The sequence below is a fragment of the Melozone crissalis genome, unplaced genomic scaffold (genome assembly GCF_028551555.1).
Source record: "Melozone crissalis strain CALT ecotype California unplaced genomic scaffold, PUWL_Pcris_2 ptg000008l_1, whole genome shotgun sequence".
NCBI classification, from domain to species: Eukaryota; Metazoa; Chordata; class Aves; order Passeriformes; family Passerellidae; genus Melozone; species Melozone crissalis.
The window spans coordinates 5,899,268-5,919,585 of NW_026535786.1; the positions used below are offsets into that span (position 1 = coordinate 5,899,268).

The following is a 20,318-nucleotide window of genomic DNA, read 5'->3' on the forward strand; positions in this document are numbered from 1 at the left end:
AGGAAAGCACATCATGAGTTCACTCAGTTCACTGAACTGTGTAAAAGACTCAACAGGAATATCTTCAAATACAAGAGCAAAGAGCTCAGGTGATTCCCTCCTGCTCTCCAGAACACACCTGCTGCCCTTTTGAACTGTCTCATTATTAAGTATTGCTCTGAAGCACACAGGGAGCTTCAGCTAGTGAAGATTACAGGGCTCCACACACTCCACATCACTCTTACAGGAAACAATTTAATTCTCTGTCTTCTGCTCCTGTAGATGCACCACAAATGGTGAAGAAGACCAGATGATTTGGTTAAGATCCCAAAATTAAAGGCTTTTTGATTATAGAACACGTACTCTGAAAGCAGTATAGCAAAAGGTGAAATGTACCCATAGGTGGTCATGCAATATTTGCTCCATTAAACTGATTCAAGTTTTCCAAGTCATCACTGAGAAACACAGTATTCCAAGGTGTGAGTAAATGAACTCCCAGCTAATGAAATAAAATGGCATTCAAAACAGGATTATACAAAAAAAAAACCACACAACTATTTAAACTTCAAAGACAATGGATGATTATAATGTAAATCAAACAACCCAAACACCCTTGGGTTCAGGGATGACCAGTTGAAAACATCTTTTCATCCCTCAGCCACTCCCAGACAAGTTTTTACAGAAAAACAGGACTAAGAACAAATTGTGGGGCCAGTTCCCTATTGCACCAAAAAATGCTATCTTAGTTGTACTCAAAAGCATAACTGAGCTATGAGAACATCCAAATGCAATACAACAACACTAGAATCTTCTCTTTCCAACCACAACTTTTCATTTTTATGTCTTTAATACTGAAAAGAAGAGCAAAACAAAGTGGCCCAACTATGGTTAACACAAGGGGTTAACAAATTCAAACCCAGAAAAATGTGAACTCAAAGTACAATTTCCTTCCTGCAAATTGCAGCAATGGAATTGAAATTAAACTGTATTTAGTTTAAATCCTATTATCACTGAAAATTCTTTTTAAAAAGTCAGCAGCTTTGGCATAATTATGTTTCTGGCCTGTTTCCTCAACAGTCTCAAAAGACTTTCCTGTAAAACAGCTTAAGTGCACATCCTACTCTGTAAAATGACAGAGTGCATAATATCAGGGTATCCATCACATTTAGATGTGCCTTTTTTCCCAATAGAGCACATAAGAACAAATCAATCAGCCAAAAGAAGACTTCAGCATATCTTAGTGAAAGTATCCTGAAACAAAGCCTTCTTTCTGCTAACTTAATAACAGAGACAATTGAGGTAAAAGAAGATGGCATATAAGGTTATCTCATCAAATTTCATTACTCCATATTTAAGGGAATGCTTTCACAAATACTCCTGAAATCTTTGAGTAAACTGTTATATCACAATTTCCAGGGATTTCAGAGATTTTAGTAGTTTCTCTGAATCCAAGGCAGAAACAAAAGGATTTAATTTTTATTTTGTTTCCTTAATAGCAACCTCAACAGCCCAGCAGTACCCAGCACCACAGCCCCCTGCACTCACCTCTGCATGGAAAAAGGGCTCTCCGGGGGAAACCAAGAGCTCCTTATATTCCACCAGCTCCTTATATTCCAACAGCTGTTCATTCAGAGTATAAGCAGAAGCCTATAATCTTACAATTTAGAACAGACTTATTAAAAAGCTGAAAAAAGGGAGTTTTGTTGTTGCTGTTGATATTTTTTAATAACTTGCCTGCCTTGCTACCTCTTCTGGCACTGTTACCAGTAATATTAAATTACTTTTTAGCATCAGCTGGTAGAGAGAGAAATTTTTTGAGCTTTCAAATCACTCACATGTACACATCACTTCCTACTTTGCAAAAGGCATTTGTAGCCTAGAGCCATCTCTTCTTTTTGGAACCTGTAAGAAAATATTTTGTGTTCCCTCCATGCACTCTCACTGTCATCAGGGACTAAAATTATTCCTTAGCGGGGCCAGTTTCCTTTTCATGCTACCCAGGTTCAGGTGGTGGTTAAATAGAAACAGCTTTACAAAAGCCCTAAAAGTAAAGAAATACAATACATACAAAACATGAAAAAAGGCAAACTCAGAGACAGAAGATCCCTAAACATGCTCAATTTACAGGCTTTTTTTAAAGCAAAATACAAAAGGGGGTTGGGAACAGGAACATACTCAGAGATTCAAATCTGAACCTAAAGATAAAGCAAACTTCATGCAACATTCTTGCTAGCTGCTCACAAATCCCTAGCCTCTAAATTAAATACAGGAAACACCATGTAACCCCCCATATTTGTCATTATTTGCATTATTATCACTATCTACAAGGTATGGTTGACTTCACATGAACCTTAATGTTCACAGACTGCAGGGAATCATTAAAGAAGTGAAAACTAGGGAAACAAAAGCAGAGTGGAGTCAAGCAGGCAGCACATGCCCCAGAACTGCCAAAATTCAGACAAATAGATCGGGTTACACAAACTCAAGCAAGTACATACCAGTGTAAAACAGGAACCAATAGTTTCAGCTATCAAATTACAGAAAAAAAACCCTTGTAGAAACTCAACACCAATATAGATAAAATGTTAATCTGGACCATATTTAATAGATTAATACTTTAGAGATTCCTTATAGATATTTGGTTGAAAGTCAAAAAATAAATATAATAGTTCTGGTAAACAAAAATGAACTACTGTGCTCACATTAGTATTTTTTAAGCAACATCTTGCAAGTAACAATTTTCAGGTACTTCATTCATGCAATCAAAATTATGCTATCACATAATAACTGAAGATATTATTGTTTTTGACACTTTAGATTATCTACTTACTATCAATTTCAGCCTCCATTTAGAACAAAAGAAATACTGGGGGGAAAAACCCCTCAACATATTTAAAATTGAAGCATAAAATTGGGTATATTATCGTTCTTGAAATGATACTGTCTGTAGATGCACAAAGGGATTCACACAGAGAACAGGCATTAAGTAAAAGCATCAGCCTTTCCAGATTTAAAACTTTCGGGAGGGAGGATTAAAAAACAAGTTCCTTCCCAGCTGGGCTGGACTCTTCTCCCACAGAACAAGCAATAGAACAAGAGGGGAAAGCCTGAAGCTGTAGCCAAGGGCGGTTTGTTTTAGCTATTACAAAAAAAAAGATATTCACGTAAAGGTTTGCCAAGAATTGGAAAAGGCTGCTCAGAGAAATGGTGGAGTCATCACCCCTAGGAAGATTTAAAAGATGAGTGAAAGTGGCACTTGGGGACATAAGTTTAGTGGTGGACCTGGCAGTGCCAGGTTATAGTTAATCTTAGGGTTCTTTTCCAACCTTAATTATTCTGTGATTGTACTCCACTTTTCTGATGACTCTGCATCCAATTTCTGCAGTGACCAGGGCCTGAACAACATCTAGTCTTTACCACGACAAAGATATTTGAGATGTCAGCCAAGGGGAATATAGCATGCTTATTATTTCAGTTCATGAGTTTGTGTCTTTGAGGTATTTTCTCCTATCATTCTTGGTATGCATCCATATGCTCTGTCAGGTTTCTGGCTTTTTTTTCTGAATATCAGAGCATCACCTCTTTGAGCAAAGTGCCATTTTCAGAACAAACACTTATTTTCCATTTCAGCTGTAGTAATAGCAAAGCTTTCAAGTATAGACTGTTTCAAGTGGGAGTCTGGAGCACCAGGTGAGTTCAGAAGACAATCAAGGCTGTCCTCTTGCACAGCTTACTGCATTTGCTGCACTCACTGATGCTGCTCTGGTCTTGTGCAAATCACTTGCTTCTGTTACAAGGATAACAGAGCTTGGACAAAAGTCTGTTGATCATGAGATCAGTTCATGAAGACTCAGTAAAATATATCAACTATTCTGATTCACATAGTAATCTGTTTTGTTCTCCCATTACATAAGTTTTCTTCCTCTACCCACTCACACAGAAGTAGGTTTCCTGGCATTCTTTTAGCTAGGACTATGCCCTTGTCACTTTTCTGCACCCCACCTCCTTATCACTTGCCATAAATCAATGCTGTTGCAAAATTATGTTTTTGCAGAATTATGCTATTCATCCACTGGAAAAAGTGAAACTGATCATCTGCATCTTTCCTCATTCCTCGAGAAATAACCAAGCCAAGCAGAGCACAACCAGGAGTTATCTATCAGATGAAATGAATCACTCAGTAGTGGGATAACAACATGATAGCTCTTATACTATACAAAACATAATATAACACTACATTAAAAAAGGTTGACAGGTAGGCAGCAAAGGAGAAAAATTTGCAATTTTTTTGGAAATTATAAAAGAGGATCATTTTGGTAGGCGGTTTGGTCTTTGTATAAATCAGCTACTCCCTTGCCAGTGAGTGACATGAAAAATGTGTTTCCTGAAGCAAAGGGGAAAAAGGAAATAACAGTGGAGACATTGATGGAGACAATATGGAAAAGTTCAGCATGTTGAGTTATTTTAAGTTTAGAAAAAATGCCAGGAACCCAGGAAAGAAAAAATATTACGCGAGGGAGGGAATTTTACTTCAATTTTTAAAAATGTGTTGGAAAGAAAGTTCTAATCTAACTTTATGAGAAAATATTGTAGCCAGTAAAGCTGATTTAAGCCCTTGAAATTGCAGCCAGGATGATGATTGGGAAATTAAAAAAACTCTCATAAGAAGTAGAGGAAATGTCTTATTGGCTTATCTGCAATTAAGCAAAACACAGGTTACCTGAGGAAGAATAATTCACTAGTACAACTCACAAAAAAAGATGAAACAAAATGGAAGAAACAATTTTATTACTGCCCAATCATCAATGGAACTGGTCAATTTTGGGCTAGTCATCAGTCTATTCACTGATACTTAGGAATAATTAAACCTGTCAGGACAAGGAAGACGAATAAATTAGTACACCATTAAGAGTCCTTTTCAACCCTAATTACAAGCTACCTTTTGTAAAAAAAAAAAAAAAAAAAACCACAAAAACTATCAACAAAAAATATATTAGAGGGTTTCTGTTGCTGCCTTTGTGTTCAAGAGTTTTACTTTAAACTGCAAAACCAAGAAACTAAATGAGAAGTTGCACGGGTTCCTAAGCTTGGTACCCCTATACAAATATCACATCAGAGCAATTCTCAGATTGCATCCAGAACTTCTGGCAGTGTTTCATACTATTTCCTAGAACACCTACTTCACTACTGAGGCAATGAAATGCATCTTCAAACACTGACCAATACAGTGCTCATTACACACATAAGGGAGAAGCACACATAAAATTATTGTTGGGAGGAAAATCACAGACACCTATTACCATTCAGCTTCGTAAAACAAAAAATTAAATTCACAACACATACACATCACATGAAAACTGAATGAAGGCTTAAGACTAGCAGATTCAATGTAAGAAGCCTTTATAAATCTGACCCGAGGTCTCTATGCTTTTGAGGAGAAACAAATCCAAGACAGAAAATTAAACAACAGAAAAATTCAACAACTCAAAAATAAAAAAGAAATATTTGAGAATTAAATTCTGTTAACTTCTGGTTCTCTTGAAAATGTGTTTTCCATTGGAAAGCTTTGATATTTAAATTAGAAGCTTTCTCAGGTCTTACCTATAATAAGTACTGAATCTTTAGCAAAGACTTTTTGCTTCCAAATTAAGAACAAATGTTCACACCTGAAAGGTTTTGATTCAGTTTAAGGCAACCTTACACAATTGGATAAACAGGCTTGTATATTCTGAAAGGGTAAAACTCTGCTAAATCTATAGACATTAAAGAAAAAATGGTTAAATTAGAAAAAACTTTTAAAGTATTTTCTCTCCTCCAATTACAGCACCACTTTTATCTGCTTGCTAGGTCACCTGAGCAGAAACTACTTTAGAATCACGTAACACATGACAAATCAGGCCTTATCTTCAAAGGTGGTGGTGGGAAAACCCAAAGGAATTTCAAACTCCTGAGATACCAACAAAGAATTTAATTATTAAGTGATTTACTACAGTATTTTGATACTATAATCTGCCCACAATACAGGAATGGGTCAAAGAAAAATTGAAGCAACTCTGATTCATTACTCTATACTCAAATGTTTAATGTGTATATTTTCAAATGTTTAATATAATGTCAGATAAGAACAGAAACACTATTCTTTCTTTTTTAGAGATCTTGCATAAAATTCTTTAAGATACCCTGAGGGAATTAATGGAGACAAATCTGAACTCTCATCTATACTGGGAAAATGACTGAATGAGGTATTTCAGCAATAAAAGCAGCTTTGTCTAAGTTTAGCTCTCCTAAAATCCCTTCTTAGGGAACCTTTCACATTCAGAGCTGTGGGACTGAAGACATCTTAATAGCAGGCAGCACAGAAATTATGTTGTAACTCACAGACAACCTTTCCCACAGTCTTCTGATCAGATGGTGACACCAGTCCAAAGAGTCCCCCTTCAACAGGCTGGCCCAGTTCTCCCAGTGCCACTCCAGCAACACTGATACCCTCTAACCACATTTTTCTGCCACAGCTCTCACTCCAGGGATGAAGCTGAAAATCTGCTCTAGAAAGGCTCTTTCTACTTACTATCAGAAAAGGCTTTGTCTGGATAGCACCTTCAAAAAACCAACCGTTAAATACTGGAGAAAACAAAAATGGGGAAGGGTGAAGATGCAAAGACAGAACTTCCAAATTCTGTCTGTCTGCTTCAGACATAAGTACAGCATTTGAAATGCTAAACAGGTGTCACTTTTCACTCCAGAATTAGTAATGTAACCTCAAATTGTCATTTTTTTGGTATAAAAATGCATTGAGATAAGGGACCAAAGCAGGAACCTTTTCATAGCCAGCTATTTGTCACCACGTCCATTGTTGAGCAGCACTTTAATAGCTTTAAAATCATGTACTGATATTTTAATATACATCAAAATATTTATTAGTCAACAGAATCAAATACCTTTATTTCTGTCCTTTGTACACAAAGTTCCACTATCTAGAACAGTATTTCCCATATTATTGATACATTAAAATAATAAAAATATTTTGTGCATCTCGATAGCAAATGCTGTTTGTAGAAACTGCATACACTGGAACTGAAATAATTTATATTGGGAGTGCAAAAAATACTCATTTAAGCCAGTTTCACAAGTACAGTTCACTGCTGGAAGAACATGCTTTGGAAAATAAGACATCTCACACAGGAATTATTTCTTGATACCCACCACCTCTACCAGACCACATTGGTCACCAGCTGTTATTTTTAAATGGCTCTCTGTCATTCAAGATGAAACAAGAGAATGAACTTAAGGATCTTTGGTGGCCAAGAACATGGAAAGAGATATTAGTCAATCTTTCCTTTAAACATCACCGCTAGTATTCAAATGAAGTGAAGGGCACTTTCTTTAAGTCTGATAAACAGCTCCAGGGTCAGATCTGATTACATAAAAGTTCTGAGTTCCAGCAACTTAAAAGCTTTTTTTTTTTTTTTAAGTAAACCTCACATTTTATCAAACATATGTGAACACTTCCAAATGTCAGGAATTCCAAGCACTTTCCTTATGACTGGAAAATTGTACCCACTCATGGTCTCTTCACACAGTCATCCCAAAGTGAAACTGAGTTCAAGGACATGCAGATGACACAGGGAAATTTATTTGTCTACATTTTTGTCCTAAATTTACATGAAGTCCGATGAGCTGTACTGAACGCCACAGAGAGGAGTACATTGTGTACAAAATAATCTTACTGAAAAGAAATATTTCCACATCTGCCTCTGTTCAGTTCCATCCTGCACAGACCACAAAATGACAGCTCAGAGCAAATTCAGAGAAGTAAACTACACAGAAGTGTTGAACTCTTCTTCCAAACAAATAACGGAGATTTAAAATCCAACATGAAAGGGAGTCAAAGCACCTTCCAGAAAGGAGCTCTGTAAAGAATACAATGCATCTCTCCCTTTGCTATAAACACTTCAGCCATGAACAAAAGGAGGCAGCAAGGCTGTTACTGTTAACCCAATAAAAGATTTTCTTCTTTTAGGAGTGAAACTTAGCTTACAAACTTTAGTAAAATTCAAGAGGTAGACAAAGAGTATGATTTATCCTATATCCCAACAATATTATTAGTCCTAAATTTTTAGCATGAAGTTTCCAGGGCAGCCAGCATCACCTTGTATCACTGGATGGTTGAAAAGAACACAGGCTGCCAAGCCACTGGATCCATCTCCACCAGAACCTAAAACTGCAGGAGACCACGTGTGTTATTAAGACCATATTTCACTGCAGGTAACCCATTAATTAGTTTATGATAGGAATTAAGTACATCTACTGCATGACCTATTGCAAAATAAGGAGTGGCATTTTGGCTATATAATGAAGAGAGCAAAAGTTTACTTTTCACATGTTCTTGTCGGACTCCCAGTCACTCAGTTACCTATCCCAAGCCTCTCAAGGAGATGTCAATACTCAACTTTTTCCCAGCCTCTTCCCAAGTTTATTCAGGTAGTTAACTGTCCAAGGCAAGTGTCCCTTACTGAGTTCATGTAGTTACTAATAGACATTGCTGGTGCAACTGTAATTCAGGTCTATGGTCCACCTCTCATTACTTTGTCACATGATGGATTTTGTGAAAGATCTTGTTCCTCCTTCACGAAAGGAGGAAAACTGACATGGCAGAGCACAGATGGGAAGCACCATCCTCATTACCCCAGAAAATGCTAGCCTGAGAAGCTCGAATTAAAAAAAGAATTGGTATATATATAACACAATATAATAAATATAAGGCACAACTATTCCAGAGATTCTAAACATAAGGCTAAAACAGTGATGATTCCAATGACTCTTTCAATGCTCTGACCTAAGATAAAAAAGTCAAATTTAAAAAAAGAACCCTTCAAGTACGTGCTTAAATTATAATTTCCTGCCTAGCAAAAAGCTTAAGTCACTTGTTTGGTTAAATACTGTTAAAATAAAGGGGACCTATACACACTCTTAAATTCACTTCCCACTGAGTAAAGCACTAGAGCATGTGCTAAACATGCCCTTGGGAATTAGTGTCTCATGCTGCACACTCCTGCAAATATTTCAGCATATGTTTGTTTTGTTACCATGAATATTTCCATTGATAAATATGTCCATAGCTGTTAACAGGAGAAAGACCTAGAGCATTACTAAGGAGAAAATTTATCAAAAAAATTACAACTGCAATATTGTATATTTTTGTAAATTACAATCTTAGAGGTGAATGAGAAATTTCTCTACATGAAGAGATAAGATTAAGGGAGTCAAAGCTGTTAAGGTGAAAAATATACTATAGAAATAAAGCAAGTTATTGCCACAACCAACTAACAAAAAAATAAATTTTCTTTGCTGAGCTTCCACTTCTTTTCCATACTCACAGTTCTTTAACAGGGCACATAAATCCAAAACAGCATAGTATTTGCATTTTTAATCCCACATAATTAATGAGCACTTTTCCCTCTTACTTCAATCAGAACCCCCATATAGGAAAATATAAGGCAATTGATGCCATATGTCCCTCTGAATTGTTATTCCAGATGTATTCCTTGTATTCCTTGGAGTCACAGAATTAAAGTTCCTGTTTCCTTGAAAAATAACACATTCCTAAAAACTCAAATGAAGTCATTTTGAGTATAAAGTAGTTTATTAATATGATTCATTTTTTCGGTAATGTTCATTTCCTGCAGCATTTTTTCCTGTAACCTAACTACAAAATAAAGGAACAATTTACCTATAACATATTGAATTGTCAAGAAGTACAAATGCATTTACCTTTATCTTTCAGCTTAAGATTTCTCTGGCCAGAATGGTTAACTAACACTTAAGCATTTGAGAACTAATGTTTAAGTTTTCATTTCCATTAGCAGAGAATAACTTCACCCATAGTCTGAAGCAGTGGGATTTGATCAGAATGCTTGCTTATAAAATACTGCAATATTTCATTATCTTTTTCTTTAGCCTTGTAACAAAGAAAGAAATAAAAATGCACCAGTTTTGTGGGAATATTTGCTTAACTGAAGGTTAACTGTGCTTTAAGTACTGCAAACAGAAAATCAGAAGTGGGGAAGGGAGTTGCAGCAATAGCTTTCCCACACTGCCCTGCCAACAACCTCAACCTTGTTGAGCCATTTTCTCTAAGGACTAGAAGTAATTAAGTTTCATTGCTAAATCAGTCTTGAGGCTGTCTTGAGCAGAAAAATCACTTATGCTTAATTGCATGCGGTGATGTGGTGAGCAGTCCATTAGTCAGACTGCAGATACCAGTTTACTTTTTGCAGCTCTGCAGGATACTTATAAATGAAAGGTCATTATTTTATCCAAGCAGTCACTTGTATAATACATATTTCCAACAGAAAACAGTGGTACTTGAAAAAAGGTTCATATTTGAGTTTTTGCTACGTAGTTCTACTAAATATTAAGTTGAGGGTTGTTGGGTTTAAAAGCTTGAGTTTCTGAAATTTAAGAACAATAAAACTAAATATTGACTCTACCATAATAAACATATATTTAATAATTATAATGTTATCAATTATAATACACATATTTTTAAAACAGTATATTTAAAAAACAAAACTGCCCATAATTTTTAATATAGGAAGATGAATATGTAACACAAATAATATGTGTAGTCACACACATCTGAACACATGCACATGGCCTGAGGAATGTTCTCCATGACCAAGAAACTCTACAGACTCTTTGCTAATCAGAACCATATATTTTTCACCTGATTCCATCAACAAAGAATTAGTTTCCATAAAATTGTAGCTGCCAAGAACAGATTGGTTTCATGGTTCAGAGTGGGAGAATTGTTCCAGCAGTTCATGCACCCTATCATTCCTGCTGCTGGCAGACCAGATTTTCACCCACCACAATCACCTTGCACTGAGATATCAGTCAAGAAAGACAATATAATCCTTCCTAAGTGATTAAATATTGTAAAAAAATTAAAATAGGTTATTACAATGAAACAGTGCAGACTACTACTACAGAACTTTAGCAATGTTCCATCCACTATTCCTGATTCTTGAGTACCCACTCATGAACAGTGAGCAACAGTATTTGATCTTGCCCATAACAATAACTTCCTTAACAATCATAAAGGTATCTAAATATCTCAGGCTGGACTGTTCTGCTCTCATGCTGTTATTTAGATACAGGGATGGTTTCACAAAGCAAAGGCATAGAAGTTTTTTAAAAGAAGGAAGAACACCTAAGATTTTTAAATTAGAAATCATTTCAGATCACTGGAGTATAGTGCCAATATTACAGAGCCCAAAGAAGCCAGCTGTGCTCACCCAGTAAGGATCACAACCTGTCACGTGATGGAAATGCTCCAGAGTCTCTTCCCCCTGCCACCAAATAATGTCACACTATTGAAAAACTACACCCTGGTTTGGGTTCCCAATCCTAGCAGACAACTTCCCTATCAACAGCATTTTCCCACATCTTCACATTTTGGAAAGAACAATAAAACCCTTGGCCTTTATAAGCAGGAACTGCTTACCCTAGGTATTGTAATTTGATTTTTCTACAGCTTAAGAGAAATGTATTTAAATTTTATCTTTTATATAATATTAGTCACGTATATGCCCAATAAAAGTAGGATTATTCCAGTTTTATACCTACAGGAAAATGTTTGAAAGTTTAGGTCTTTACAGAGTAGCACGCAGAATCACAGTACTCTTGTTTAGGTAGGAATGGAATGGAAAAAGCTTTCTCACTGACTATAGGCACATTCATCTTTTTTTCAGAAACCCAAAAAAAGATATTTCTAACTGCATTTTGATTTATTTAATCTGTTAACATACAGGACAATTAAAATTTACCAAATATGACTATTATTTCTTGTTTCAACAATACTTTACTAAATATAACACATGGACAAGAATAAAGCATAAAGTAACTCAAATTGAGTAAGAACACTGTTTTACAAAAGGAATATTATATTTAATTAGCTGAAAATCATTGAATGTAAGTAACATTTACACTAAAATTAAGACACTCATCCTTCAAAGTGGCTGGAGAAGCAAATGTTGCATGGAGACTTCATGGCAACCATCCTGCATCTGAAGGGGGCCTATAGGGAAGCCAAGAGGGGTTTCTTCACCAGGCACTGTAGTGATAGGATAAGGGGGAGTGGCTTCAAACTGAGAGAACATTTGGATAAGATTTTAGAAAGAAATTCTTTACTGTGAGGGTGGTGAGGGATTGGCACAGGCTGCCCAGAGAAGCTGTGGATGCCCCATCCCTGGAACTGTTCAAGGCCAGGCTGGATGTGGCTTTGAGCAGCCTGGTCAGTGAAAAGCCTCCCTGCCCATGATGGGGGAGATGGAATTAGATGTTCCTCAAGGTTCCTTCCAACCCAAACCATTCTATATTCTGTGACTATACATACAGCAGTAATTTAGCTGACATGCATATATTTACACTGCAAAGTGTTATTGAAAATGGTGGACATTCAGACACTGGCTAATTCTTCCAACAACTTGCACAAAAACTAAGGATTAGTTACATGTATGCTTTAGTAACACTCAGCATTGAGTGTTACTAAAGGAATGTGAACAAATTCTTAGTTTTATCAGGTTAAGTATCTTCTTACAGTTGTCTATTTCTTCAACTCTATGAATGAATTAACATACAGCAGTATGGACACCACCAAAGTGAGAAAGAAGCATTATTCAAGCACCAAGCTCCAGTAGCACCTACTCTGCCTTTCCTCATATACAGGAGTAAAAATCTCCCTGCACATGATCTTTTCTCTTGCAGAACAATGGAGTTGCAGGGGGCAATTTTGGGGACAGGTTTTAAGTATAAAGCAAAATGACAGTTTCATTCCAAGGCCATGACATAGAAGACTAAAAAAAAAACTAGATTGGGAGCTAAATACATTTCCTTACATTTAGCTTTGTTGCCATAATTTTTTATTATCTACTTTTACCATGCACTAGCTGCTTTGCTGATGCAAGACAGTAAGAAATCTGAAATACATAGGCTAAGTACTAAGGAAGGAAAAAAAGAGAAATCTTAAAAAATAGGTAATTCTCTCCTTACTTTACTCCCTGCCAATACTTTCTTGGTGAAACACACCTGGAAAATACCTCTGGGCATAATTTAATTTACTTTTCAGCCTTGCATTACACTTCATTAAGGGAATTTAAGACTATTCTAAGATAAATACATACCATGAGTTTGAACTAAAGAAAATTACAACAATAATAATGCCCAGCATGATATGCTAAATGCTTGAAGTACTAAATTCTATTGTTCCACTCCATGAAAAATAGACAGACTATATTTTCCATACACTTAAAAGAAAACTACAAAGCATGAGTTACATAGATATTATTTCACTTCTGTTTTGAAATTCAAGTTCTCAGAGTTCCCAAACTTGTGTGATATCTTTCTTCAGTAGTACCTCTCCATATTCTGCAATATAACCACTGAAATGTAACCACTCTCTCATTTACAGGTATTTTTACCTTAAATTTACACCAGCCATGATTCCTACAGTGCATTAATTTTTCACATTCCCTAACAAACTAATGCTATCACAACAAAATTACTTAGAGCAGATCAATACTCTGTCAAGGCTAGAGATGATCTTTAGTAAGTAACAGATTATCTGTAGGCAACTGGCATTTTAAAAGAGCAGAAAAGTTCTTGATATTCAACTATGGTTTTAAAACAAATTTTCCTTTCTCTTCATGACTAAAAACTAATTAAAAATCCATAGGCCGCTTAAAATGGATAACCCAGGGCAAGCTAGACAAATAACACCTTCACACAACTGAACACATGGCAAGAACAGCACTGGAACACTGTACACTGGAATACCTCAAAGGCAATCTGCTGGTTTCCCTCCTCAGGGTTCAACTGCATTCTCAACCTCTCTCTCCCTCTCTCCCCAATCAAGCTTTAGTTTTCACTGCATTTAATCAGAAGAATTATTTACTTTTGACTTACTTCCAGATAACATAGATAAGGTATGCCAGTCTTTGGCAATTAAATTACCTTTGAACTGTTACCCATTGTGACCTGCCAGAAGAATTTTCCAGATCCCAGTACTACTTTAAAATACTTCTGACACATATGCCCCAGACCAAAACCTTAAGCCAAAGGACTATAAAATAGTTCTATTCTTGTGGATACATTTTTTCCATTGCTTCTTCTTTAGAAGAAGTTATAAAAGACAGGCTCTATACTACTTCCGAAATAGATTTCACTAATGAGAAAGCTATAACTATGCATGCCAATAATTTGAGCTGTTAATTAATGGTTCAGAACACTCTTATAGGATAACTTTTTAATTTTGAATTTTTTGAACACATTTCTTTTGAAAAAGTTAAAAATTAAACATTATTTTCTTAGGACAGAGAGAAGGGGCTTCACTCTAGATGAACAGGCACTCAGACCTGCCTGCAACCAAACCCTTTCTTTAGTTTTGCAAATACCTTTCAAATATAAGGGGGTAATTTTATATGAGAATTTAATACTGAAACCTACTGGCATTTTGGATCTTACACAACATTCAGAAATACAATTTGGTTAAATTAAATTTACACCATTTTGCAATCTATTAAATTAAAAAAACACACATGTTTTCTGTGTGCCAACAACCCTTAACCAGGACAGGAAAAACCCCAGAGGATAAAATTCAAGAGACTAACAATCCTTCATGTGGAGGAGATTATCATTTAATGAATACTTACTTCCATGTCATCTTCACATTACACAACTAAATATGATGACAGGTGTCCTAATATCTCTTTTGAATCACTCCATTGCCAAAATCAAGAAGTTCCTTCTCATGAAAAAAGCCATCACAGTTTCTGTTAATAATACAAAAGGTTCATGTCTATACGATTATAATTCCACAGGCAAGTTTCCAGGAGACTACACTGCACTCTGCTATGGCACAGTGGGCTGTGAAGAAAGAGGGCAAGGAAAACCTGAGCTGGCAGTAATGTCACTTCAACGATGCACCCTCCTGTCCAAGGTTCTTTCAGTACATCTGCGGAACAAAAAGCAGTGCTGCACAAAGGAGTGCTTCATATTGCTGTTCCCACTGTTATGGATTCATTTGTACAAATATTAAAGAAATCACATTTTAAAGACCCTTACTGATCCCCTTGTTCAATGTTTAGCTAAGTGTTCTATCACAAACACATCACCGGTATTAACTACAAAAACAAATCCACAGAAATTACATTTTACACATATCTGGGCTAAATTCATAAAACTTTGCAATTCACATTACTGAATTTACAGAAAACACACAGAATGGTGAAATCTCTTAAAAATTGCTTTAAACAAAAGCAAAAACTTGTCTTCTTCCAACAAAGTCCACTTTCAAGCACAGGTATGTACTGCCATAGAAATGCATACAGTTGCATGTATTGCACTGCAAGGCAGTAAGCCATTTTAGGCTAGAAAAGCTTACATTCTTATGCTAACAGCCACAAAGGTCATGCGTGGCTGGTATCAGTTGTGGCTCTCTGGGAATCATAACTCTACCATTAGACCTGTTGGCTGTCAGTCTATGTATTTCATGCATTTTTTCCATTAAACCTTCCACCCTCTCAGTTTGTCCCCCTGCTCCTTCTCTGTGTAGATCCATTTCCCTCATCTACAGGGCCTGAGACCATCAATGTGCTGTGATCTCATTGTCCTCACCAGATCTCTTCTTCCTGTTCAGCATCTCCACAAGATATCCACAGCCTATGTGACACTGGTTCTGGTGTATCATTGGCACAACGTGAATAAAATTGGCCATTTCCAGTAAAATTCTGGAAGTTCTCTCTGTGTATAGTCACCAAACTGATCTCAGCTTGTGCCAAATGTATTCCATCCTGCTGCCATGCACCCAGCAACTCCTCACAGCCCATTGCTGACAACCCTTACTCCTCCTTACAGCTCTCCCTTGGGGACTCGGCACACAGCAGTAGAGGCTTCAGGAATGCAGAACTGGAAAGTAGAAAAAGTCACCTCTGAAGCAGGAGCCTCCTTGTATTCCTCCCCTCACTCATTTGCTGCTCTTGTTTCCTCAACCCCATCACTGCTGCCCTATCAGCCAGCACCACAGAGACAGCAGGCCTGTCTGGAGGAGATTGAACACTGAGAGGAACTGAGGGCAGCAGACCTGAGCCTCTTGCATGAAGACCAGAGCAGAAGAAACATCTGGAGAAGCTCTCTAGGTGGTGCCAGGTCAGGGCTCCCCAAATGCACGGTTCTCAGCCTTGTGTGATTAATGAAATGCACATTAGGATTCCCAGAGAGAAGCACAGCCATGGGATTTGGTGTGATGACATTTGCTCCCACAATTTTTGGATCATTTAGGCATCAGCTAGAAGTGGTAACAGAAATGAATAGGGCTCTGCCTCGTGCACCACCTCCACAACAAAATAACTGATAGGAATAACTAATTAACACAGACAATAACATATTGAATCCTGAGAATTAATTACTTCTGGGTTTTGATTCCTCCCACAGATACTACTACACTTAAACCCATCCAGGAGCAAAATAACTGCTGAGAAGATTCTTCAGGAACCTCTATGATTAATATTCCACAGTTAAATAATTTTTGGCACTATGTACCCAATTTTGATAATTAGTTTTGGCAGCATAATTATACAAACTCTTAACAGTGATTTTATAAACCACATGCAAAAGCAGAAAGACCAAATGTATACATCCTCATTTTTTAATTTCTTCAAGGAAAATAAATGAAAAACATAAAAATTCTATATGCATAAAGACCTGATACGGCCAAATGAATGAGGAAATATTGAAAGGAGAAATAAAAGGGACTGCCAACTTATAAATCCACCTGGTGATGACAACTGGGTCATAATGCACAGCTTTTCATGCACCCTGTGTTGCCTGTAGAAGAAATGCTTGCACAATAATCTGTTCAGAGGTACAGAAAGAATAATGCCATCTTTTTATTAATTTAAAATAAACAGGTATGACTTTTGCCTTCTAGCAGTGAACATTTTTACCTTCTCTCAAATTTTAAATGGTGTTACATTTTTAAGTGCTGATGTGAAAGTTGAACAGCACTTTTGCACATTTGGATTGCTGCCTCCATATTTTGAAATTTCCATTTAAAAAGTTTCTCTGTTTTGTTTTTCACTGCCAAATTCACACTTCTCAAACAGAATACAGTCAACTTTAGTTCATATTCAACTTTTTTTCTGGCTCCCTTTCTACTAATGTGTGCAAACATCCAGCAACTTCTTGGAAGAGCAAAAAAATTTTTTGTATGACTTGATAATTATATGTTTCTTCTGGAAAAATTAGCTTCATTTGAATAATGTAATTTCTCATTTTCAGACTAAGTGAATTATAATTACAATGGAATTCAATGAAAATATCTCCCTTGAGAGAAAACATTTTCTGCTGCATAAAGTCCAATAAAAATACAAGAGAGAAAAAAGGTATTTTCTTGTTTCTCCCACTGCCTTCTTCCATAAAAAGCCAATTCTAGATTATTATTACATGTTTTATCTATAAATTATCTAGCTTAGTCTTAACTGCATTTCCACTGAGGCCCCAGGAATATCTCAGAAAAAGTATCACAGGACACCATACACCAACATGAAGCTGACTTTCTTACACTTCTTTTCTTGCTAACCATGGTTACATCTTCTCACCACTTATGTTACTTCTTCTCCTCTGCTTCTCTCTAGCCTTTGAGGTGGTTTAACAGATAAAAAAATCAGAAGGAATATCTGAAGAAAAAATTTAATTTTTTTCTGCCTTATCAGTGAGCTAAACTGGCTCAATAGAAGATGTATCAGATTCAGAAATTACTAATATTATTCACAACAGACATCATTGCATCTGTAGTTGTCCCAGTATTTTGGATTGCAAACAGTACAATTAGTTACTCTTTAAGAAAACCAATAATTTTCTTTTTCCATAATTCACATCACTGACTGGGTAACTACATAAACCTTTTGGGCAACCTGGTCAATAAAACATAGAAAATTGAATACCCCTCACTGGAAAAAAAAAAAAAAAAACTAATCAGGGAATTTGGAAAGGATGCACATATTAGGTAACTAACACTTCTGGAAATGGCATTACATTCTTCTGTAGAAAACAGCAATACACAAAATTCAGAGAGGACCCATATATTCAGAAAAGCTAAAACTACAGACAATGGCAGGACACGATATCTGAGGTACATCTTCAGACACTGATGCAGAGATATATTATTTTGTCACAAAAAAGAGATTAAGGCAACCTCATCAGCATAAGGAACATTTCACAGCACAGCTGGGACTCCAGGGTCAGTGTAGGTCAAGATTCCAGACTGAATACTGTGTCTCTGATAAGAGCTTTTTGCAAACTTACTAGGAATTTGATCAAAATAATATTACCATGAAAAGACACTGAGGTTTCTTACACTGAAAACCCCCACACACTGTAGCATCCAGCTGTGGCAATGCCCAGATCATCCTTCACTTCCAGTGACATGACTGACTCTAGTATTTTATTTTTTAAATTAAATTCAACCTAAGTATAAATGGCACCAACTCATATTGGAGATATTCAATCATCAATGTTCAAAAGCATGTTTACCAGATATAAAACTGTACAAAAAACGAAAAAAAATGTTCACCACAAACAGAAGTGTGTATGACCAACATAAAATTCCAATACATTTATCCTCCCTGGAATAATTGATGTGTTAATACTTTGTATATTACATGAAGTTACTACTTCTCAAAAGGAACAAAGGATGAAGTAAGCCCTTCACAGCTATCCAGTAACAAATACTGACCTCCTGTGAATTTCTCTAGTTTTGACCATCTTTAATAGAGAAAATTCAGTGAAAAACTGGAACCCAGCACTTGGCAAAGCAGCTGAAAGGCTCTCTTGAGCCACTTCTATCATATGGCTAAGTAATGATTGAAGCAAAGAGAAGCATAGAGAATTCCTTGAAAAATACTTCATTTCTGACTGGGCAGTATTTATGTTCCTGTTCTCCATTAAAACAATACTGGAATGTAGGTTATATGTAGTCCAGCTCTCTTCACTTACCTGAAGACAGTATGACTTCCAGGAATTTATAAAACACTATATTAATAAAGCATTACATCACACATAAATAAGAAACAAAAAAAATAGATCTATTTAGCCTTACTTCTCCATGTCTTAAAGGTGTGATAGCTCCTCTTGCTACTGCCATTCGGAACAATGTTTCTGTGGCCTGCATCAACAAACACACGGACAAATTAGTCATTAAAAAACAGCTTATGACAGTTTGTTTCAACTTGTTATAACATTTTTTATATTTTCTGCTACCTATTTTTTATATTTTCTGCTAGCACCTCTTTTACAATTGAATTGCTCCATTAATTCCTTTAGAACAACCTGCACAGTTTAGGGAAGGTGAGACATATTGAGGGTTTTGGTCTCAGCCTAAGCAACAGTACATGATCCCTCAGGCAACATCACAACTGTTCCAGAAGACTCTTTGAGCAGGTCAGAGATGCTCAGCCCCAGAAAACTGTTCTCCAGAAGCTGTAAAGTAAAAGTGGGGTACTGTGGAAAAAACAACCATATGGTATTTCATGACTCATGAAACTTAATTTCAAAATTGCTGTTTAATAATATACATTTAAACTGACCAATGAGTATGACAAAATAATATGATGTGGTGCTATTCCTAAAAGCCCCTCTTAACTCTCAGTAATGGTGGGATTATAAAACACAACATTGTCACGTGCAAATGGCAGGGAATACAATTTTGGGGAAATCTCCTATCTTTAATTAGATTGAATACCTTTTTGTATTAGTTCCTCCATCCTTTCCTTAATCCAGTGAGACGATTAAAACATACCTCTGATACAGATACAGGTTACTGGCTTAATATCAACTATAATAGGTTCTGTACCACCTATCTTTCTACAAGCTGGCTGGAAAAAAGCATGAAAAAAATCTGCAAGTTACATAAATTCATGGATTGGCACAACAGCATACAAATTAACAGATTTGTTTTAAAAACTTGTTTCCATAGCAAACAGTGAAGGTGGTTTCAATTCCAACTGCAAAAAACCATGGTTTTAATTTCTGGTTCTAATTAAAAAAATACCCTGACATTTAAGGATCTGTTTTAAGGAGTAGTTAGCAGGCTGTTCAGGAAAAAAAAAACAACAACCACAACAACCACATTTAGAAAGTTTATAAATAAAAGCAGTTTGCAGTAGTTGATCATCTTTCCAAACAGTGATTTGGAAAAAAAGCATCTCAGTGTTTCCATGCTCACACAACTTGCTGGGTTCCCACTAACACTACCTTAAGACAGCTGTATCTCAATAAATATG

General features: G+C 36.2%; 1 protein-coding gene across 1 annotated transcript in view; it reads right to left on the bottom strand.

Moving 5' to 3' along the window:
• TMEM135 (transmembrane protein 135) overlaps window positions 1-20,318 on the bottom strand; it is a 156,559-nt gene that overhangs the window by 69,240 nt on the left and 67,001 nt on the right. The window contains exon 5 of the mRNA XM_054269751.1: window positions 19,136-19,201. Coding sequence (XP_054125726.1) covers window positions 19,136-19,201 — 66 coding nt within the window. The remainder of the gene's footprint in view (window positions 1-19,135; window positions 19,202-20,318) is intronic.